Here is a 24,091-nt window from a genome sequence, read left to right as displayed (position 1 = left end):
CGTGAGAACGAGTGACTTGCCTGTTGACGCTTCCCATGTCATTCATTCTCATGCTAGAAAGTAGGCTCTGTGTGGAATTTCCTGGATGAATCAATGAATTAATACCGTTCCTGGAGTCACCACACCTTCTGGTGGCTGCCTCCCCACTTCCCGACAGTCACCAAGAGCTGTGCCATGGCTTCTCTGCAACCCCTGGGACTGCTCCCATAGCTTGGAATGTGCTGTTTTCCTGGCCCATTTCAGCCCATCAGGAAGGCCTACTGCCCCCCCCCCCCCGCCCCCCGCCAGGGAGGAGCTCCAGGCCTGGAGCACTGTTCCAGGGTGACAGTTCCCTCTCTTTTTCTTTCTTGGCATCAGAGATGTACGAAGTAGTCTTTCATCCCCACCTTCTTGTTCATTTCCCTTTGGTATCATTTCCTTCCAGTCTCTGTAGGGCCTTGCCATTTAGGCTGATAAACAGTAGTAGTAGTTCTCCCTGGAATCAGCTGTACGTGGGACACATGCAGCTCTTGCTTATGTCTGGCAGGATAAACTAGATCACTCCCTGTTTAAGGAGCTGCCCTTTTGCTTCCATACCTCTCAGGTAGACTAGGAGGCGAGGTGAATACCAGTCTTCTGGAATAGCCCTCGGCAGCTGCCTTAGTTCACCTGTGGTTGGTTTTTTCCTAAGGTATTCGGTTTACTCTCTTATATGGCTTCGCTTCTACCATCTACACTCAGTGGCCATGGACAGACTCCACACTGACTTACCAATACTTAGGGCCAGCCCACAAGCTCTGCTGTGACCACTCCTGCCAACCTGGAGCAGAGCCTCCTGAGACTTGAGAAACTCAACTCACTGGCTCCTTCCAGTTCCCCTTGCAGTGCCACACCATCAGATGGCTTTGTGTGGCAGGAGGCTAACCTTGACTCCCTTAACAATGACACCCCTAACCTTGAGGGTATCATTGGTACCACTTGGGATCCACTGAGCTCCCCGGGCCTTGTATATACACCATGTCCACCCCACTCACCCTGGCTACGGTGCAAGTCAGAGGCACAAGCTATGGCTGAGGAAATTCTGGAGGACCCGTGACCACTGGAGCTCCCTGCTTGGGGGGGGTCAGAGCTCCAGTGCTTACCAACTAAGGGCCGGCCTTGTGTGGCATGTGCTTAGGTTGTGGTTCTGGCTCACCCACTTACTGACTGTGGATTGTAAACAACTTAATCAACCTCTTGAGTTCTCAGTTTTCCTCATCTGTGAGGATTTCATGAGGAACTTTGTGTTTGGTGCTTGGTAGTAAGGATTTGGTTGGTTCTAGGTTCTGGAGCAGGCCGAGTGAAGACACTCACCTCTGTGTGTGGGGGTGGGGGGGAGGTGTCAGCAGAAGTAGAAGATGGGGGAAGGATAGAGCAGAGGGGAGCTCCCAGGACCTGCTCCAGGACTGGGGCTCTCCCTCAGGGCCCAAGGGATTGGGCTCAGTTTGCCTCCCACACTCACTGAGTATTTACATGTCCTCCTCTTCCTTCCTTCCTTCCTTCCTTCCTTCCTTCCTTCCTTCCTTCCTTCCTTCCTTCCTTTCCTCCTTCCCTCCTTCCTTCCTTCTCTCTCTCTCTCTCTTTCTTTCACTTTGAATCACCTCTTCCAGACTAGTTTGCAGCTTGAGTGTTTCAGTGACATCATTTTCTGTGTCATTCAAGATGTGATGCTGCTGGTTGCTCATGATTATGACCCTGAATCCAGCCTGAGTCACTGGAGATGACAGGCTGAGGTGTCAACCAAGGCCACACAGGCACAGGATGATAACAGGAGTGTGTTCCAAGCAGAAGGGGTCTGTGATGATGCTACAGGTATCCAGACCAGTGCCCAAACCTGGTGATTCACTCTAAGTTTGCTGGGTCCAGCAGAGGGCTGTACCATCAAGACACTAAATAGCCTGAGAGCTCCTTGCCTCTCCCCTGACCATACAGGAAAGGTTAAGTGGCTCTGAGTTAGTGCCCACTGAGTGTGCCAACTGGTATCCACATAGCAGAGCCCAGGGCAGGAAGCCAGTGACCCTGCCACACAGGGCAGACATGCTGTCCTTGCCTCCCAGCCTGGCACACCATCTCCTACTCTTGTTTAAGAGGCTTGAGATCTGACCTGGCCCCTCAATTTTCTCAGCCCACTCACAGCAAGGAAGGGCATTTGACATCCCTTGTGAGCCTCATCGCACCCCCAGGGGCAATCTGGGACAATTTGGACAATCCTGACCGTGGTCTATCCAGACCTTGATCTGGACAGCTTACAGAAGACTGGCAGCAAGTCAGCGTGCCTGTGGGTTCCCTTCCCACCTGGCATTTCCATTCTTGTAACTGGGTTTCTGTTTTCTGCTGAGGCCCTTCATACACCTGCATTGCACTTGTGATCCCTGCTCAGGAACTGGTCTTCATAGAATTCTGCTGTGGCTTGCATCACTCTCCTTAGCTCTTCAAACTGGAATGTATCCCTCCCCATCTCTCTGTTGAATTATTTATTTATCTACCCATTTATTTTTATCACAGTTTGTTGAGATAACCACATATCATGACTCACTCATTTAAAGTGTACAGCTCAGGGGATCCCTGGGTGGCGCAGCGGTTTGGCGCCTGCCTTTGGCCCAGGGCACGATCCTGGAGACCCGGGATCGAGTCCCACATCCGGCTCCTGGTGCACGGAGCCTGCTTTTCCCTCTGCCTGTGTCTCTGCCTCTTTCTCTCTCTCTCTGTGACTATCATAAATAAATAAAAATTTTTTTAAAAAGTGTACAGCCCAAAGGTTTTTAGTATATTCAAAGAATCATTCAGCAATCACTTCAATCAGTGTTAGAACATTATTATCACTCTAAAAGGAAACCCCATGCCCACTGGCAGCACCTCAACACCGCCTCGCCCCCCGCCCTAGGCAACCATGTAACTTTTGTACATGTTGTGAGGTGATAATCCGAATTCATTCACTGGCATGTTGTCTGGCACAATTTGTTGAAAAGACTATTTCCCCCCATTGAGTTGTCTTGGTACCCTTGTTGAAAGTCAGTCAGTTATAAATGTGAGAGTTTAATGTGTGAGTTCTAGACCCTCAACTCTAGCCTGTTGTCTGTCCTTATACCTGCATCACACTGTCTTGATTATATTGGCTTTGTGGTACATTTTGAAGTCAGAAGTGGAAGTCCTCCAGCTTTGTTCTTTTCAAGGTTTGTGGGTTTTTGTTTTTGTTTTTGTTTTTGTTTTAGTCTTTTATATTTCCACATGAATTTTAGAATCAGATTGTTAATTTCTGCAAAGACGCCATCTGGGGTTCTGATGGGGATTGTGTTGAATCTTTAAATCAATTTGGGAAATATTGCCATCTTAACAATATTAGGTCCTTGAATCCATGAACTGTCTTTCCATTCATTCCCTGAATCTTGAAACTATCCAATGCTCATACCTGTGCAACTCTATATCTTTGAATATTGCCCACCCTTGGAAATTCAGCCACTGTGTTTTGCCCTGCAAGATCCTTTACCTCTATTCCGCATAGGCCTTTAGCCATATATGCCTCCCTGACTTGGCTTCCTTCCACTGTCAGCAGTGGCCATGCCAACCCATGGTGGTACCTAATAAGTCCCAAATCAAACTACTCTGGACCTCCCATTGTCTACCAGTCTCTTAGCTCACAGTCTCTTCCTTGAAAGTGAGGATGCATGGCTATGGGGAGAAATTTCCTTCTGTATCATTCCCCCCTATGGTGTAGAAATAGAAACAGAAGATAACACACTTCTGGATTTTGCCACCAAATTCAATCAGTAAAGACCCAGTGGTGGTATGCAAACTTGCAAGAGGGTCCCAGCATCCTGGGGTTGGGGGTGGTCTGGGAGACTAAAGGTAGAGTGGCTTGAAGTATTCCAGGGTGGAACATGCAGCATTGTCTGTGCTGACTGGGTCAGCTCACCAGTGCACTCTCATTATGGACAGGATCCTTGTGGCAGGACAGCAACACAGGTCCCTGAAACCTCTTTGTGTCTTCTCTCCCCACCAGGACCAGCAAGTTTATTTCCACAAATGAGTCCTTCCTGACAGTCAGAAATGCTTTGTTTCTCCTGCCTGGGACTGAGGGAAGTTGGTTAGTTCAGCTTTCCCCCACTGCAAGCAGGGCCTTTTGAGCCTGGATGCCTGCCATGCCCATTCAGAGAATGGCAAGTGTCACTTCCCTGGGCTTTTGCATCCCTCAAAGGCAACTGCCATTGTAGCCTTCCACCTGAATATTCCAGCAATCACAAGTGATGTCTTTACATGATAACACTGGGGCAAATGCTTCCAGGAGGCTGGACATCTGTGCTCTTAGGACTCTGAAATAGCACATATTAACAGTGCATAAGTACACCCTTGTATACTTTGTGCTGATGTGAATAAAGATGGTTTGTTTTCCAGTTTGAATTTTCCATCTAGGGCTGCAAGGCTTAGCTTTAGCCAAGTGGGAAAGAAAACCTCCACAGGTGCCAATTGTTCACTACTGAGAACTTAAGAAAACCCATGCATCACCAGGGGGCATCTTAGGTTTAGGGGCCTCTGTTACCCACAGCTCTAGTAAACTAGTAAACTTAGGATATTAAAATATTCTAAACTATTATATCTATTAAAAACACCCCCAAGCCTTTTTTTTTGACACATTTTGGTTAGGTTAGGTTAGTCTACAGTGCAGTAACAGACCTACCCTGAAATACAGTAAAATGTATTTCTCATTCATGCTCATGCTAGGTTTCCTGACCATATTGCCTTTGGGCCTTGGGGAGGGACACTGGCCTCTAGGAGTTTCTCTGTTGGTCTGATACAGTCCTTGTGCCTTCAGGTGTGGCTCTGCGGGGGCAGCATGGAGGTCCTGCCTTGCTCACGAGTGGCCCACATCGAGCGGAAGAAGAAGCCCTACAACAGCAACATTGGCTTCTATACCAAGAGGAATGCTCTCCGGGTTGCCGAGGTCTGGATGGATGATTACAAGTCCCATGTGTACATAGCGTGGAACCTGCCACTGGAGGTAGGGCACAGCAGCCCTTCCCCGTCCCCCTGGACCACTGGTCCCTTTAATCAGTTGATGGTTGCTCCCCAGACAGATACTTACACCTGCAAAATTATAAGAGCATTTGGAGGGGGATTCACAGACCTCCAGGTGCTATAACCCCTCCTTCACATGGGAACTGGTACAATAGAAATCTTGAAATCCATTTACAAAGAGTAGAAGGATCTTGTCATGTTACAATAATCCAGATGCCCTACTGCTGGGCCAGCCTTGTATCCAGGAGACTCTCGACCAAGGTTTTTGGTACGAGCTCCGTCATTTGCTCTGACCGTGTACCCTCCCTTGGACCTCCAGCTGCCCCATGACATATGCCCCTACTGTTTATTATCTGACTCTTCAAATCTCCTTTATACTCTGTCCAGAGTATAACCTAAGAAAACTCCTGTATTACTGAAGCCCCGTAAAAGCATTACATAGTGGCTGTGCGCTAGCTTGGTTGGACCCTCTGCTCTGCCACTTACTAGTTCTGCAGTCTTGAACAAATCCATTTATTGCCTCTGTCCCTTATGTTCCTCACCTAAAAATAGCAATAATATCAAGTCCTCCTTCCTAGGATGATCAGGAGAATTAAATCCAAAGTACTTGTATCAGTAGTAAGTATTAAAATACCGAATCTAAGTACTAGCATACTCAGGTTAAGTCCTGAGTGCTAAAATACTCATTATATATACTTAGGTACATAGCACAGTGGGGTGACCAACACCCTGACCCATAGTTGGGTTTATTTCCTCAGTCAGAGTACCTGTAGGTATCTCAGCCGTGCCCTGAGAGAGTCTCCTGGAGTTGTTCCCACTGAGAATTGGCAGCCCCTATGTTTCAAGAGGCTGGAGCTCAGAGCAGCAGAAATGCAGTTGAATATGTGCATGAATCATAGATAAAGAGGATAAAAATGAATTTTTATCATGTTGTTATTGAAATAATGTTCTAAAGCATTGATAGTGCCCTTATGGCTGTATGGCACTTTATAGCTCTTGAGCCAGAAGTGATTTTACACACGATTATTTATATAAACATAAGTAGCACTTGCTGAACACTTACTATGTCCATGACCCTTGGTGAGTTCCTTATTTGCAATATCTCATTTAGCCCCCATAACAACCTCATGACATAGGAAATTTCAGCCTCAGTTTCATCATCTGTAAAACTGGGATTGTTAACACTGAGGACAGAGCATAGCAACTATTAAGAGATCAATAAATGCTAGCTTGACATGGACCTGTTCTGATGTCCATTTTACAGATGGGCAAACTGAAGCTCTGGGAGGTTAAACGTGACTAGGTTAAGGTCCTACCCATAACACATGGCAGGGCAGGGATGTGAACTCACACCCGAATTCGACTCGCCCCACAGCTCTGTGGACGTCAGCACAATCGGTACTCATTCCTGCTCGTGGGCGAGGAGTTGTGACCTCCTGGCTGTATTACTCGTTCCTAAGAGTTCAAGGCTGCTGGCTCTGTCCCCGCGCTTTGTCCACACAACCTCCCGTCCCTAATGCCAGTGGTACCCTCCGTGCTTTTGGAAAATTGACCGTTCTCTTTCATTATGCCAACCACATTAGAACCAGGAGTTAAAATGTCACTGTCCAGCTTTGCCATTGAATTTTAAAGTCTTACATTGAAGAAGATTTTCCTTTAAAATCACCGTTTGGCTGTTGAAAGAAGAAATCTCGATGAAATAGCGTGAACTCTGCCTGGCTGCCCGCCATGGCACAGACAGCATCCGGGGCCTCCCAGCCGCGGCCATCTTGTGGCGGAGTCTGTGGAGTCATATTTCAGCTACTTTATTTTCCCCTGTTAGCACACAGCAGCCCATTACAGGTTCATTTCTGTAAAAGCAGAGTGAATTATTCATTAGAACATCATTACAAGCTTTGCGATGGAAAATTATTTTCACTTCTGTGTATAATGAACTCCACAAAGCGCCAACAAAGGGAGAAATCATACATGTATGGAGAAGAAAGACAGGAGGTGGTTATAGGCATTTATTTCCTTGTCTAAATCAAATAATTCCTCTAATAATTGGCCTCTGAGAGTTGCTGAGGATATGCAGGAGAGACAGAGCTGGGAACAGAGGTTGCCAACATCAGTATGTCCCGGGCTCCCTTTCGCACAGTGTTAAGGATGGTTGACTTTGGGGGCTGTGATCTGCTCTGAGGGGATAGTGGTCTAGCTGGGGCTCTGATCAAGTGAGTCCCTATAAACCGGCAAGCATGCAGGACTTGGGGTTTCTCTCTGATAGTTTCTTCAAAGGCTGCTCGTCCTCTCCTCTGGCCAGAGCTCCCCAGTCACTAATGCCCCTTGCTTCCCTCCTCTTTCAGAATCCAGGAATTGACATAGGTGATGTCTCCGAAAGAAGAGCCTTAAGGAAAAGTTTAAAGTGTAAGAATTTCCAGTGGTACCTGGACCACGTTTACCCAGAAATGAGAAGATACAATAACACCATTGCATACGGGGAGGTAATTAAGACTATACATGCTCTCAGCTTGGATAGCTTTACAGTAGGCCGGGCGACTGCTTTGATGGGGAAAAATAGAGAACAGAGTCATTCATTCACTCACTCATTCATTCATTCATTCATTCAAGAGTGGTTTTTTTTTTTTTTTTTTTTTTTTTTTTTTTATTGGTGTTCAATTTACTAACATACAGAATAACACCCAGTGCCCGTCACCCATTCACTCCCACCCCCCGCCCTCCTCCCCTTCTACCACCCCTAGTTCGTTTCCCAGAGTTAGCAGTCTTTATGTTCTGTCTCCCTTTGTGATATTTCCCACACATTTCTTCTCCCTTCCCTTATTTTCCCTTTCACTATTATTTATATTCCCCAAATGAATGAGAACATATAATGTTTGTCCTTCTCCGACTGACTTACTTCTCAAGAGTGGTTTTTGGAGGTATAGGACCTGACTGCAAGACTGTCACCAACTGGTGGGGGGCAATGTAATAAATGTTACAGTGGAAGCGTGGACCAGAGTCTCTGGTGGCCTGTTTTCCTAGGGATGTGGTGTGCATGGTCAGTTCTGTTTGGGACATTTTGATTTTGAGGTCCCTGGGACCTGTAAGTGAGACCTTGAACAGGAAGTTGGCTAGAAAGACAGGCAATGACTGGAGCTGTCCATCACTTAGTGCTGGGGGCCAGAGCCACTTGCCACCAACAAAAGGGGAGATGCTCTTAAATGGTCTATGATGAGATGACACATTGCCTCTCTAAACATTAGAACACATTAACTTTTCTCTTATTGCAAATATTATTGTATTATATCATATTACAAATAAATATGCATTTTAGAAAATTTTGAAAGTAATAATAATAGCAGTCAATACTTAGGATGTGCCGGGCACCATTCTAAGTGCTTTCCATGTATGAAATCATTCTACTCTCTCTTTATGAGGTAGAAGTATTATTTCCATTTTGTTGATAAAGAAGTTAAAACTTAGATGAATTAAATAAATTACCTAAGGTCTCAACCTATAAGCTATGAAGCCAGCCTTGAATGTAGGCATTCCAATTTCATAGATAATACGTACATTTTGATATATGGTCTTCACTCTCTGTGTAGGTGTATTATAAATAATACAAATATAAATAAATATATTTTAATATACACACATATATGTTCTTTTTATAAACACTTCTGTATCTATGTATTACTAAAGCCATGGTATCCACAGGTGTAATAATTTGAAATAATGTTATATGAAGAGTATTTTCCTATGTCATTTCTGCAGCATTAATAATAACTATATGATGTCGTTTCCGCAGCATTATAATAACTATTACGATACCTTTGTGTATGATGTATTTTGCTTGAAAATATAGACATTTATGCTGTTTCCATTTTTAAAATATCGCAAGCACCACTGCTGAGAACATGCTTGTATATAAGCCTTGTTGCTTCCTTGAGTTGTATGTTTGGACGAGGAATCTATGGCACAGAGTCAGGTTAGGGCACAGGCAGCCAGATGCGCCGGATCCAGTGGAGATACCCCACTAGTTCCAGCATTTGGACTTCACCGACTGTTTGCAGCTGCTCTGTGACAACCAGCCGGAAGCTAAGAAGGCTCTCTTTGACTTAGAGTGTTTCTTTTTTCTATAAATGTATATTTTCCTACTTTATGCCTGATGCCTTTTATAGGAAGTAAATCAGCTCCAGGTTAAACCATCAGGGTGTGGGTGAGGTGTCCATCCTGAGCTGGAATCTGGGATGGGAAGCATGTGTCTTGCGGGGGCAGTCTATATAACGATTAGGGGCCTATTAAGACTGAATCCATGGCGCAGGGCTGTAGGGAAGATTTAGGACAGTAGCTGGCACCCGGCTGTAACTGCTAACAGGTCCAAACTGCCTTATCTTTTCTTCTTCCAAACAAAAGCATGGTTTTGGGGTTTTTTGATTATCAAAGTAAGATCAAACAAAAGGAGTCCTCAAGAAACAACAAGCAGTGAATGGATTATTCGTAAGACAATTGGGTGAATTGCCTAGCTCTTTGGAAAAGAAAACAGTTTAGATTCTTACATATCCTGAAGTGTATTTCGGATGAACTATAGCGTTAAATGCAAGAAAAGAAACTGTAACAGAACCATACGGAAATGCATGTGCATCTGATCTCTGAAAGGGCCAGAGCTTTCTAAGAATGAAAACCCTGAAAGAAAATGCAAAGGAAATGGATAATGGACCTGAGCTTATAAATATTAAAATAACCTATATATCAACTGAATAGAGAAACAGTATGCCAAAGTAGAAGTATATATACCATAAATAGTATAGATTAATGGATACTATAATTAATATATAATGAGCTCTGTGAATGGTTTTAAATTTTAATAATTAATTTAAATAAGAAAATAAAACATCCCCAAAGAAAAATCAAGTAGAAGAGAAAAATACAAATGATTGGAAAACACATGAAAAATTTTCATGGATTTCATCATCAAAGAAATTAAAATACATTTTAAAATACATTGAGGTAGCTTCTTTGCTTCTACCAAATAAACAAAAATTCGTTTTTGGAACATATTTTGGACCTCTGCCAGCAAGATCTTGGTTATATGAAAAGCCGCAAATCCTCTGGTGAGAGTGTAAATTGAAACAAGCTTTGTAAAAAGCAATTTGAACCACATGTATTAAAAGGCTTAATGATAGTCACACTTTCATCTCCACTCTTATCCGAAGCAAATAATTTGAAATGAGGACAAAGATTTGAGAGTAATTATTCATCTCAGTGACTTTTTTTTGGACCAAAAATGTTGAATCTAATTTGAAGTTTAGTTAAATATACCATTTTACTGGTTTGAAATATCTTGCAGCCATTTTAAAAGGTGTATACAAAAATTTAAGGACATGAAAAAAATGTTGATATAATTCTTCAGAAGAAAGGGTCAAGGGGACACCAGGGGCGTTCAGTCAGTTGAGCGTCTGACTCTTGATTTCCACTCAGGTCGTCATCTCAGGGTTGTGAGATCGAGTCCTGCTTTGGGCTCCACACTAGGCATGGAATCTGCCTGAGATTCTCACTCGCCCTCTCCCTCTGCCCCCTCCCTGCCTGCTTGAGCACATGGATTCTCTCTCTCTCTCTCTCTCTCTCTCTCTCTCTCTCTCTCTCTCCTGTCTTAAAAAAAAAAGTCAGAATTATAAAATTGAGTTGGCTGCTATTTTAGATTGAATTCAAGTGGGAAAATAGCAATGGGGAAATGGTGATGATGACTGTAGTTACCTCCAAATAGTGAGACAGGCAGTCTTTGTAGGGGTACTTTGTCATGTTTTCCCATTTTTTGCTGATGTTTATGTGATAATATTATGATTAGGAGAAAAACAGTATTAAAAAACAAAGAGTAGGGGATCCCTGGGTGGCTCAGCGGTTTAGCACCTGCCTTCAACCCAGGGCGTGATCCTAGAGTCCCGGGATTGAGTCCCACATCGGGCTCCCTGCATGGAGCCTGCCTCTCTCTCTGCCTGTGTCTCTGCTTCTCTCTCTCTCTCTCTCTCTCTCTCTCTCTGTGTCTCTCATGAATAAATAAATAAAATATTTTAAAAACAAACAAAAAAACAACCAAATAATAAAAATGGGGAAATTCCAGAAGATGACAAGGGCACAGTTCCACAGGCTGTATACTGCACAGCTCTGGGGCCTGCCATTCACATGAAGCACAGTGTAAATAATGTCTCTGGAGCTGAACAGTGGTGTGGTCATGGAGTCAACATGGAGATTGCAGTCTGATTTTTGGAGAAGGGGAGACTTTTGTTTTTGCAAATCTCTCTATTTCGTTTAAGTAATAAATTCAATGCATATACTCTATAGAAAATACAAAGGTAAAACAAAACTTATTCCAGATACCAATTCCCAGATATGATATTGTTTATAATGTTGCTATGAACATGGGGGTGCATGTAACCCTTAGAATCTGTATTTTTGTATCTTTGGGTAAATACCTAATGTTGCAATTGTTGGGTCATAGGGTGGCTCTATTTTTAACTTTTTGAGGAAACTCCATACTGTTTTTCACAGTGGCTATACCAGTTTGCATTCCCATCAACAGTGTAGAAGTGTTTCCTTTTCTTCACATCCTTGCTAACACTTGTTAGTTCTTTTGTTATTAATTTTAGCCATTCTGATGGGTGCAAGGTGATGTTTCATTGCGGTTTTGATGAAGAGTGGTGAATTTCCTGATGAAGAGTGAGAAGTGAAGTTGCTCATCTTCTCATGTGTCTATTAGCATTTGGGTGTCTTCTTTAGAAAAATGTCTATTAGTGTTTTCTACCCATTTCTTAACTGGATTATCTGGCTTTCATTTTCCTTGATTTTTAAATGTTTATTTACCTCTATTAGCCAGTATGTCTTAAAATAATTTTTAAAGAAAGACCTGTGGATACTTTATGTACTGACTCTTCCATGTTTGAGATAATTGCTTTCCTACCTGTAAAAGCAACTGCACAAAAACATTCACCACCAAGGCTTCTGCTGAAACTTCTGTGATTGGCTCCTGTTGTCCTTGTGGCCTGAAGTGCCTCTGCCTCTAGTTTGGTTTTACTCATCTTTTTTTCTTTTACCGTTATTAATATGGAAGACAATACACATACGATATGCATTAAGCATACAGGTGTAACATAATAATATAAAACAAAAACCTAAGTAGCTACTACCTGGGTAAAAACTACAACATTTCCAGCGATACTCCCACTGAGTATCGCTGGCTCACGAGTGCCTCATCTTCATACCTGAACCCTCAGATGGAGTGAGAATGTTCTCCTTGCTGCCTGCCAAAACTCAGTATTGCACTATCTCTTCCTTTGCCTATCTCTCCAGACTATGGATTGTTTTTGGGCAAAGATGGTTTTGTTTATCTTTACATTCACTAAACTTAGCACAGTCCCAGGCACGTAGCAGGCCCTTCATAAATAGTTATTAAGTTCCTGAATAATAGATTTATTTGCATAAACATTAAAAACAAAATTTAAATGCCTAACATTCTGAAATCATTATATGGAACAAATATGCCATAAAAAATATCCTTAATATATAAAGAGCTCTTATAAATCTACAATAAAACCACTTGAGATCCCAATGGAGAGATAAACAGATAATTCTCAAAAAGGGAAATAATTGCTAAACATGAAACATTCCAATTTACTATTAATTGTAAATTCATAAAAGCAAGATGTCTTTCTTCATCTCTCAACACAATATTTTTTATTACCTGTAATTTTTATCTTATACTTTTTTTGAAAGCTTCATTAGACTTCATTAGGCACATTTTATCATGTTGCTCTTGTGGAGACATAAAAAGTACATTGATAGAGGTATTTCTAAGATTTAATTGTTTTCAACATTTTAACTCTTCTGAATTACTTTTTGACCAAGAAGTTGTCTAGGTTTTTCCATGTAATTTATCCTTTGCATAATTGAGAGCATTGACAATGAGCGGTTACTCAAAGTATCTAAGATAGAACTAAAATATAGTGTGGGGCTCCTAAGGTGGTTTTGCAGTTCTTTGGAGATCACTTGCTTGGGACAGTTTGTGCAACACGTCTGATTCATTGCTTCTACTCTTCTGTACAAATTTTTGGTAACTTGGGTTTAAAACAATACCCCACTCTAACTCTGTTAGAGTTTTTCTTCTGAGCAGTGTTCTTTTGCTTTCTTCTCCAGCTTTACTGAGAGATAACTGACATATAACATTCTGTAAACTTAAGGTATCTAACGTGTTAGTTTGATACACTTCCATACTGCAAAATGATCATTGCTATAGAGTTAGCTAATACCTCCATTACATCCTAAAATTACCATACCATTTTTTTTCTGCTAAGAACATTTAAGATAATCTCTCCACTTAGCAATTTTCATGTACTTAATATTGGCTATAATCACCATGCTGCATGTTAGATTCCCCAGAATCTAGCTTTGGGAGTTTGTACACTTTGACTAACAAAATATTTTTGAATGGTGAAATTCAAGACTCTTAAGTATTTACAGATCTTGTGGATCAGAATAGAAATTAGGTCAAAGCTTCCAGAAAGGCATCAGACAGCATATTTTAAGGACAATAAGGGATCCATACCTTTTGCTCCTGTTATCTGAGTTCTCAGATCATGTTCATAAGAAAACCTGTAATAAGAAAACCTGTAATGAAAACAAAGCTTTATGTGCAAAGTTTCTCACTACTGTCAAAATTGAACAAAACTGGGTAGCCCAGGTGGCTCAGAAGTTTAGCACCACCTTCAGCCTAGGGCCTGATCCTGGAGACTGGGGATTGAGTCCCACCTCAGGCTCCCTGCATGGGCCTGCTTCTCCCTCTGCCTCTCTCTCCCTCTGTCTCTGTGTCTCTCATGAATAAATAAATAAAATCTTAAAAAAAAATTGAACAAAACTAAATTGTCTCAAAATTGGGAAAAAATTAACTGATTGTCAGAAAGGATTGTGAACAAGTGTCACTTTCTTCTACATTTGTCAAGATATCTCAATAAGATGGTATTATTTTTGTAGTCTTTAAAAAAAAAACAGCATAAAAACTCTGCTCCGTTTTCTGAACCCAGACACAGTCTGGTCACACAAAAGTAAAAGGTCCGCTTTGGATAACCAGTGGGTGACTAGTATTCCTACGTCCCAACGTTCCCTGAGCTCCTCTTTTGTACTGGGGATGGAGGAGCTGTGTGTAAGCAAGGGTGAGAGGTGCCCCAGACAGAGGGCTGGTGCCCACGCCATGACTTGGTTTTTCTTGCTAAAATGATAACCTCACAGATTTGGGCCTTGGTCCTTACTTGGGGAGGGGTCATGTGGCCTTTACCTTGAGAAGTTGGAGCCAAGGCCTGGGCAACAAGGGCTGGGCAGAAATTCTGCCGCATGAGCTCTGACAGGTGATGTTTTGCTTATTCCTGCAGCTTCGAAACAACAAGGCAAAAGACGTCTGCTTGGACCAGGGGCCGCTGGAGAACCACACAGCAATACTGTACCCGTGCCATGGCTGGGGACCCCAGGTAGGAGCCCATTTCTGACCAGAAGGGAGTCAAATCACCAGGTCCCCCAAGGATTTGTTGTCCCCTATCTGTAGTTATTATGTGTTCTGAAATTTTAAGGAGAAGGTGAGGGGCTTTCCAGTTGTTCCACATGGCACTTAGGGAAATATTCATGAGTGTTTGCCTCAGCACAGATGTTAAGAGGAGCAATGGGCACATTTCACACTGAAGAGAGAAAGTGAATAAATTGTGGAGTCATTTGCAAATAGGCGACTATATACTACATGTACTTACGTTGTAATTAGAACCAAATATGCCTGCCTACAACTTCAGAGAAATAGCAGATTTCCTCATGAGAACATGCTTGATTTGTTCATCCTGAAAGGCCACCAGCAGGTGGGTGGTAAGTATGACCAGGTCTGTAAGCGTTGATACAAGAGCCAACTGCTGACTCTGAAGGAGGAGTATGATTGCTGTAACATTTCAGAGAACACACGTGTTCTCCGGTATCTCAGAAAAGCACACAAGATAATTCAAAAAGGGAAAATGACCAACCAACAAAGTTTTAAAAATACAGCCCAGTAAATGAATTTTCTTTGGCAATTTCATGCTAACCCAAGGTTTGTGTACGTGTGTGTGCACTCGTAAAGAGCTTAGCAGAAATTCTCTCAGATTGGGAGAAAATATATCCAAAAAATGTCATTAGACTTGACATTCATAAAAAATTGAAAACATTTTTTTATGTCAACTAATAGTAATAAAAGACTGGTGACAGATGGGGAAGATATTTGTAATTCAATCCCAGAGGAGCACCAGACAGGTGATAGCAGACTCACCAGTTCTCTCTCTGGGTCTCAGTCTGTTCGTCTGTAATAGGAAGACATTGGACAAAATGCCCTGTAAGCTCCCTTGGTCTTGCTAATTTCTGTGAACACACACATCCAGCTGCAAATTCACACTCACCGGTCATGCATATACACTCACACATGCCCTCCTAAGAGGAGAACTGTATTCTTTCTACTATCACAGCAGATGATTCTGAGAGTGACTCTCAGCCTCCCTCAGTGTATGACAGGTCTTCTGAAGATAGATAATGGGAAGGATCAAATCCTGAGTCCTTTGGTCCCTGCAGCCCTTCTGGGAGGTAGACAGGCAGCATAGGGAAACTGAGGCACAGAGCAGCAAATGCCTGTGAGCAAAGGAGATTAGAATCCAGGCCCTCCAGCGTGACCAAAGTGCTTTAAATTCAAGCCCAACCCATGCACCTCAAGATGATTTACTGAGCCCTACCACCCACAGTTGGCTAAAAGTACCCGTGGAGAGCAAGAGAAAGACTGGGAAGCCTAGACCTGGTTCACTTCCTGATGGGCCTCCATGGGGAAGTGGGGCATTGACCCTAAAGGCAATAGGGATTAACGAATCCAGGGAGTCTCTATTCATGGATTCATTCACTCAGTGAGTTATTTCTTGATCACTTACTGCAGATGCCAGACACAAGTGTATGTGGCAGTGGATAAGATATAGCCCCTGTTCTCAGATGGTTTGCACTTGAGGGAAAAGACAAGGAAAGAGGCAGGGAAAGCTACAGCATAGTGAGTGTGGAAAGAGCGGGGTGGCCCAGGGGGCCGGGACACAGAAGGGGGGTGGGGAGGGAAGGAGGGAAGAGGAAGCCAAAGGGGATGGAGAGGTAGATAGGGCATGCTTCTGGGCCCCACCCCCAGAGCTTTTGAGTCAGGGGGCCTGGTGGGAGCTGAGATGTTGCATTTCCAGCAAGTTCCCAGACAATGCAGTGATGCTACCCTGAGATGTTTGGGACTTGCCGCAGGGTCAGTAGAATACCACCGGGGATGGGATGATATGCTCGGATTGGGCTTAAACTCCTGGAGGAGTTCAAAGAGGGGTGGATGCGATGGAAACACCTGGCCTTGTGCCCCTGCTGACTCTCCAGCTTTTCCATCACAGAGTCTGGGGGTGACAAGGACCCTGGAAGCCCCGGTGACCTGGGAAATGGAGGTGGGGAGCCGTGGCTTACGGGGGGTGGTCAAGGCAGACATTTAGAAGTCTGCGTCTTGGGATAGGCCAGATGACAAGCTGGCAATCCAGCCCAACTGGTGTGGGGGGAGCTGGCTGGGAGGGGACGTGGGGACAGGGAAGTATCGTGCCAGGAGGGCAGCAGGAGCCTGGATACTACACCTTGGAGACGTCCGCTTCAGAGCCATATTCCCGTATGTGACCGTTGTTCAGGGAGATGTGAGGAGAGGCTGTTAGAAGAACACTCACTCCCAGGTTTCTCCATCCAGTCTTCCGAATAGGTTACATTTGGACTAAGTGCCTCCTAACTGTGGGGTGATAGGCTCTCTCGCATTTGGATATCTGCATAATCAGAAACTGGCCTGTGAAGCCCACCTCTGGGAATGGGAAAAGGAGTAAATGTGGTCTAATAAACGTCTCCTGGATATATGAGGGCTTCCCCCATATGGCTCAAGCAGTGGCTTTGTACCTAGGTGAGTCCAGGGAAGGCTTTCTAAGCCACCTGGGAAGTTCTTAGCTGAACCCAAGGATATTGAGGTGCTTCCATCTGCCTTCTGTGGCCCTGTGACCACCTCCCCCAGGGCCCTCTGCCTCCCCCAGGGCCCTCTCCTTCTGCCCTGGCCACTCAGAACAAATCTAATGCCCTTGTGATGCTCCCAGCTCTAGAACAGACCCCTGTGAACTTGACCTTCCTCACCCTTCTGTCCAGAGCCTCCTTTCCTCTTGTGTCTCCTGCCTCAGAGTCCCACCATTCACCTGCTAGACAGGTCCGGCAGGAACGCCCAGGTGGCCCATCTCCCGGGCTGCAGATGGCCACCGGTTAGCTCTCTGCCCACTCCGGAGCCAGCCAGCGAGCTCCCCTCTCCTCGGTGGCTTACACAGCATAATACCGGTGCCTCTGGTGGGAAATGGCTGGAATTGATCGTGCACCGGTTCCACCCGCAGCAGAGCTTTTCCAAATGAACGCTCCTGCCATTTAGTTGCTTACGAACTGGCAAACCGAAGTAGGCTGCTCATCGCTGCCTGCACATCTCGGATGAATACCTATGAGTGGTCCATGGTTGCTTCCCATCAGCTGGTTTTTGGAAGTAAGTCTAGTGTTGTTTGACCACATGTTCTGGATTAAGAAGACACCCTTCGTACTGCTCTCCTACTGCCAGGCCGCCCCCAACCCTGGTTCACCCAGCTTTCCTCCCCCTCCTTCCAGAGCCGCTCCCTCCGCACTGCGAGTGGGGTCCCCGCTGATCATGTGCCTTGGCATCTTTTAAAACCACCTCGCAAAGCGCTGTGGGCAGACAGCTTCTGAATCAAAGCTCCTGGAACAGGGCAACTCCCAGAAGAAGGAATTGGTGTTCCGCGGACATTGTTAGCTTAATTAATGGACTCTGTGTTGTAATTTATTATCAAACAGCAATTAAACAGAGATAAAATAAGCACCAAGGAGGGTAATTTCCAATCTTGCAACATGTGTTTGTCAACAAAGTGGAAGAGGTTCCGACTCAGAGAGCCTGCTGGCTCACAAGTGTCTATCCGCGAGCTGGCGACCAGGCTTGCTCGTCTCGTTACTAATCTGGGTTAGACGAGTACCTTTTTCTTTTTTGAGCCTCAGTTTTATTTAAAAATAGGAAGTCAAAGATGCAACAACAGCCTTTGATGCCAGCTTGAACCCATGTAGAATGGGGGTGTGGTCTCAGGAGAGCCTCGGCTCCCCCACCTGCTCCAAGCCACTGACCCGGGCCCAGGTCAGGTGGGCCTCCGAGCTGGAGCAGCCACGGTGGCTCTGCAACGATGATCAAACATGAGATTGGCCTTGTCTTCCAGCCCCTTCCTGCTGCCTCTCCCTGTCCACCTGGTCAACCCATCAACCTTCCCCAGCCACTGCTGCTGATTGCCTTTGAGGGCAAAGGTCAAGATGAGAGCAAGGGTGGGCGGTGCTGCCCCCAGGGGTTCAAGGGTGAATGCAGTATCCTCCTCACCCCCAACAACTCTCTTGGCTCTGTGGCTGAGCTATTGCTAAGGTCCCAACAGTGTGCAGCAGGCCTCAGACTGTGAGCACTGAGCACTGTGGGCCAGAGCCATGCGGGGTTAAAACAGGGAACAAAAATAAACCCCTTTCTGTTTTTAGTAACGTCTAATCCTATCAAGTGGGTAGTGGCCCTCCCCTAATACTGTTAATGAGAAAACTGAGATTCAGATAGGGCCACGACACCTTTGAACTGAAAGTCCTCTGATTCTTGGTGGTGAATTCTCAGCTGTGACATTGATGCATTCTGGGGAGCGGGTTGGGTCTTCTTCCTTTGGGCCCCGACAGGTCTGCTGGCCACAGCAAGGCACAGTGGGAGGATTTGAAGCAAGCATGGAGACAATGCCAGGCAAGAGGTAACAGCAAAGGTGTGGAGGTCGTGGGGGTGGCAGTGTATGGTATATTGAAGGGACAGTGACACAGTGGGCTAAGGCAAGTGGTGCAGGGTTGAGAGCTCTGGATGCCAGGATGAGGGGCCAGGACTCTCCAACCAGCACCTTAGGTGCGGTCCACAGGACCGTGAGCCACCAGTAATGTGTGACAAATGCTGATTGACCCCTGAGTCAACCAACCCCAGACCTACCGAAGATGGGGTCTGGGGATCTACCTGTTGTCATCTCCCAAGTATTTTCCTTTTTCAATCAGTACCATCTGTTGAGCATCTCTTATGGACAAGGCTATATGTTAGACTTACAGGTAGTGATCAGATTCTGTGTCTGCCCCAGGCTATGCTTCCTGTCCCAACCTAATTCCTTTTTTTTTTTTTGCTTAAGATTTTACTTTTTTGAGAGCAAGAGAGAACACCAGCGGGAAAGAAGGGGGAGGGAGAAGCAGACTCTCCACTGAGCAAGGAGCGTAACATGGGGCTCAATCCTAGGACCCCGGGATCATGACCTGAGCTGAAGACAGAGGCTTATTAACCAACTGAGCCACCTATGCACCCCTAGTCTAATTCTTTTTTAAATTTATGATATTATTTCAGCTTTTACATAATAGGGGTTTTTTTTTCATTTTTAAGGAGAATTCATTCTTGTTAATATAGTTTTGCAAGTTTCATCAAACACATACCATCAAGTCCCCCCACCACAATCAAGATGTTGAGAGGTTCTGCTGTCCTCCAAAATTCCCTTGAGCCCCTTCATAGTTAATCCCTCCCTCTGCCCCAAAATTTGAGGCCCAACTTAATTGGGCGTGGTTGTGGAGCCTCGTAGTCAGCAGCACTCCTGACGTAGGTTGGTCCTGAGCCAAGGACCCTGGCTTCTCAGCAGCCCGAGCCAGGGGACTGGCCTTGGCGGTCCTGGGGAACTGAAGGAGCGCTGTGGGAAACAGCCCCCAGCTGTGGTGGGACATTCCTGGAGGTGCATGTCATGGACAGGGGTGTCAGGCTCTGTCCCGAGGACCTTTGTGTTTCACTGGGCCCCAGGGAGATAACAGAGGTCTCTCTTCTGTTGGTCCTTGTCAAGACATTTTATTCTTCCTCTACCTTCTCTTTGGAGAAGCTCACATCCCTTACCCTCAGTTAATTCATCAACAGCATGACAGATGAGAATTCTTTTATCCTGTAATTAAATTTAATCTGATCTTGGACTTATTCTTTGATGGCTTCATCTTTTAAGTGATACATCATCCAAATACCTTGTCACGATGATGCATTGTGCCAATAAGGCGCTGGTGCCCCACTGGAGTGATAGGGCTCCCATAGCTATTAGCATGTGGAAGGCACTCAGAAAACGCAGAAGTTAATGGCATCCAGCCGCCTCTTGGCTTCCACACAAAGTCATGGAACTGTAGGGGCTCAAGGGATGGCGCCATTGAGAGCACGTTGGAGTTAACACCCAAGGAAAGATTGCTTTACCCCAAAAAACAGGCCTGTGATTCTGGGGACCGGCCTTCTGCCTTTGGTAAGAAGCAGATCTAGGAATCCTTTTCAATTCCTAGAGAGCAGCATGAGGTCAAAGCAGGGGAGCTTTAGACCTTGTGGATGAATAGGTTGGAGGAGGGAGGGCAGGTCCTTTCTATGTTAGGGAAACCTACAGAGACACAAGAGAAGACGAGAGGTGGGAGAGAAAGCGCTGGTGCTGTTGTACCCCTCTGCGACCCGGCGGAGGCTCTGTACTGCTCATTTCCATCTCCTTTCTCCTATGCAGGGTGTTTTTTTTAAACCCTCCCCCTGCATTCCAGTGCAACGCTTATAAATTCATTTTGCCTCCTTGCAGATAGCAGGAATATTAAGCACCTTTTTTTGTTTCTCTGACTCATCTTCTCTCAAAACATTCAGAATGCTTCTGATTTAATTATTTCCAGGTTGTGAGTTCCCGCCTCTTGGGTCCTCCTCCCCACAGCTTTTGTGAGCATCCCTGGTGCTCACCTTCTCTGCAGACCTCCGTGGAGAGCATGGAGAGCACAGGTTACTGCTTTTCCACTTCTCGAGACTTTCCTGAGGCTTCAGGGGCCCCGAGCCTCTTGCTCTGCCATCTGCTTTGCTTCCCTGTTTTATTTCCAATCCCTAGTTCATTCTTTCTAATTATCTCTAACAAGTAGGTCTCATGGTCCACATGCAGGGAATAGGAATGCCCAATTTCCTAAATGGCATTCAGGAGTAAAAAGCACATGTATTTGATCATGCTTAAGGAGGACTCCAGGTTAAGGAGGAATTACTGTATTATTGCTCTCTTATCAGGAGGAGTTGCTGAACTATTTTTTCCAGAAAATCAGAATCATAGTCATAAACTGTTTTCCAGTAGAGAGTCTTAGAAACTTTATGTCTCCTTAGAAACAAGTTTGGTGGATTTTCTTTTTCTCTAGACATGAGAAGTGGTCCAGGCAGATTTTGTGTCAATGTTAGGTTTGAAATAAGGAACTCAGACTGAATAGTGGGATGGTGGCCACATTATCAAAGGAACCTTTCTACCTTACCCAGAGCTTTTAAATTCAAAGAAAGTCACTGCTAGCTAATCTTTCTCTTTTCTACTAAAGATGCAACAGCATTGTAGATGAGTTTGAGAAAAAAATTAAATCATCCATAATCCTGCCACCCTAAAACAACCATTATCATTTCTGAGGCATGCTTCCAGCCTTTATTTTTTTCAAAGAAGTATTTTGATTTCTTAGGATGTTTTCAAATCACTGAATTAATAACATCGCTGCTTCTGAAGGACAAGACAGGGACAGTGAAACCTGTTGGTGAAAAGGTATTTAGTGCCTTAGCACTACCAGGTACAGCAGAGCAAGAGAAAAACATTAGAATCACCTCACCCCCTGACCATTTAGCTCAGAGCATTTCAGTGTTTCTTTGGCACAGCTGTGTCTGTAGAGGAGTTGTTTGCAAAGGCTTTGCTTGTTTAAAATGGAGAGGGTCTGAGAACATGGCCATTCAGAATTCAGGGCAGATCAAGGCAGGGGCCCTAAAATGTTTAGGGCTATTGGAGGTCAGGCCTGGGCCTCAGAGGGTTGGGTTCCCATCTGAGAAGGCCAGAGGAAGACTGAACGTAGCAGAACGTCCTAGACCGTTCTCATTGTACCACCTGCCTGGCCTAGAAGGTAGGGCTTGTGTAAAGTGCCAGGTTTAAGACAACTTGTTGGAATTCCACTCACATGAGGACCACCAAGGGTGCCATGTATTCCCCGAGATTGGTTCCAGAAAAGTGTGAAGGACTTCTTCAGATTGCTCTGTGATGGGGTGTTTTCATCACCAGCCCCCTTCCTGAGAGTTCTGCACTGTATGGCCTCCTAGAATTTTCCTGCTGCTACAGGGACTGAGTGTCCAGGGTGGGGCCTGCATTCAAGGAACTCCTATCAATCATGTTGACTGCTTGATGCTGTTCGCAAAAGACTAGGTTCATCCATGAAATGCCTGCGGGGCCTGAATCTATGACCCCTTTATGGAAATTTAAATGCCAACCAGCCAAATGTTGAAGGTGAATTATAAGAAGCCTTGCAGGAAGGCCATGTGCACAAAGACATGGGTTCTCCTCAGTCTGGGTTCCATATTCCCTACTTAAATGGTTGGTTTGGCCATGAAAATGACAGGAGATATCAACCTAGGAGGATGTGTGGTCAGCTAAAGGCTCATCCTAGCATTCCAGATACTTATGGCTTTCTCTGTTGGGGATGAGGTTCCTAATACACTGCTAAAGTGGACCATGAGCTAACCAGAGCCATGTATGGCTAAAGGAAGGTCTCTGGTCCCTGCATCTTAGTGAGACTGGAAATCAGGAAATGACATGCCACATACATCCTGCACCAGAATTAATTCTTCCATGCTGATGTTCAGAGGGACCTTCCTGTGTGTGGCTGACTCATAAATGCGACACAACTCAGCTCCCCTGCTCACTAGCTGTGACCTTGGGCAAAACAATGAAGCTCCTTGTACTTTACTTTCCTTCTCTGTGATGTAAATAGAATGATAGTATGTACCTCATAGAGATACTGTGCCAGTTAAATAAGCTCATCAATGCAAAGTCCTTAAACAAAGTCCGTGGCACATGTCCTATAGAAATGATACCTGTGGTGCTGACTGTGGGACCTTGGGAAAGCTTTAGTTTTCCAAGAAAGATTCAATTAGGTTCTACTTCTACGAGATTCTACTTCTTGAGGCTATAAAAAAAGCCAGTAATGAATAGCAGTGAAAACTTGAATACCTCTAGGCATTTGAGCATCTCAAGCCCTCAGAGAACTTGCAAGGGATTTCCAGTCTGTATTGGACAAGTAATATCCAAGGTTCCTTCCAGTTCTCTGGTTCTGGAACACATGAACTTTCCATCATTTAGCTTGTCTTCCAGCCTGGTTCAGTTCTTTAAGGAAATGTTACCTGGAAAACAAGTTACTTGAAAATATAGGTGAGACATGGAGGCTCCTACCATCTAGGAATTCATAGTTAGTTAAGATTAGTTATTGTATAAGATAGGCTGGTGATTGGTTGAGTCCAACCACTGATTTTTTTTAACTCATCAAATAAATTTCTTTAGACTTCATCTTAATGATGAATATTATGCATCTCGTGACCAAATTTTTCTAATTTATTTAATCTTCAGACCAAGCCAATACACTAAATATAGCTATGATTTTCCTGATGGACAGATCACCGTATTTTAGGATATATATATATAATCTACTGAAGTCTTATGCTACTGTTTCATTCTTATATGCCTTTGTTAATTGCCTCCTTTATAAAACATCAAAATATCTGAATCATAGACATCTTCTCCCTGGAATTCCACAACATTTTGTCAAAAAAATGTCATTGTTTCTGAGAAGCCTTCTATCATTCCCATTTTAAAGACGAGGAAATGAAGTCTCCAAGCCTAAGGAGTTTGGAACACAGAACAGGAGGTGGTGAGTGACCAAATGTGAGGCCAGATCAATAGGCAGGAGGCAGATAATGTACAGCCTTATAAGACTATTAAGGAGCTTGGACTTTACACCAGCCCCCACAGGGAGCCCCTGAAATATTGAAAGCCTTTCAAAATATAAAGTTGGGGTACATACAGTCTGATTTACATTTAGGAAGGAATCACTTGGGATTGCAGTTTGGGGA

General features: G+C 44.4%; 1 protein-coding gene across 3 annotated transcripts in view; it reads left to right on the top strand.

The window, feature by feature from the left end:
* The window catches only part of GALNT17 (polypeptide N-acetylgalactosaminyltransferase 17), a 436,312-nt gene that overhangs the window by 390,626 nt on the left and 21,595 nt on the right, over positions 1-24,091 (top strand). For all 3 annotated transcript variants that reach the window (XM_038539024.1, XM_038539025.1, XM_038539026.1), the window contains 3 exons: positions 4,829-5,014; positions 7,374-7,511; positions 14,427-14,522. In XM_038539024.1, coding sequence (XP_038394952.1) covers positions 4,829-5,014; positions 7,374-7,511; positions 14,427-14,522 — 420 coding nt within the window. The remainder of the gene's footprint in view (positions 1-4,828; positions 5,015-7,373; positions 7,512-14,426; positions 14,523-24,091) is intronic.

The sequence above is a fragment of the Canis lupus genome, chromosome 6, assembly GCF_011100685.1.
Source record: "Canis lupus familiaris isolate Mischka breed German Shepherd chromosome 6, alternate assembly UU_Cfam_GSD_1.0, whole genome shotgun sequence".
Classification (NCBI taxonomy): domain Eukaryota; kingdom Metazoa; phylum Chordata; class Mammalia; order Carnivora; family Canidae; genus Canis; species Canis lupus.
The sequence above is the reverse complement of the archived record's forward strand: the minus strand, read 5'-3'. Positions and strand labels throughout refer to the sequence as shown.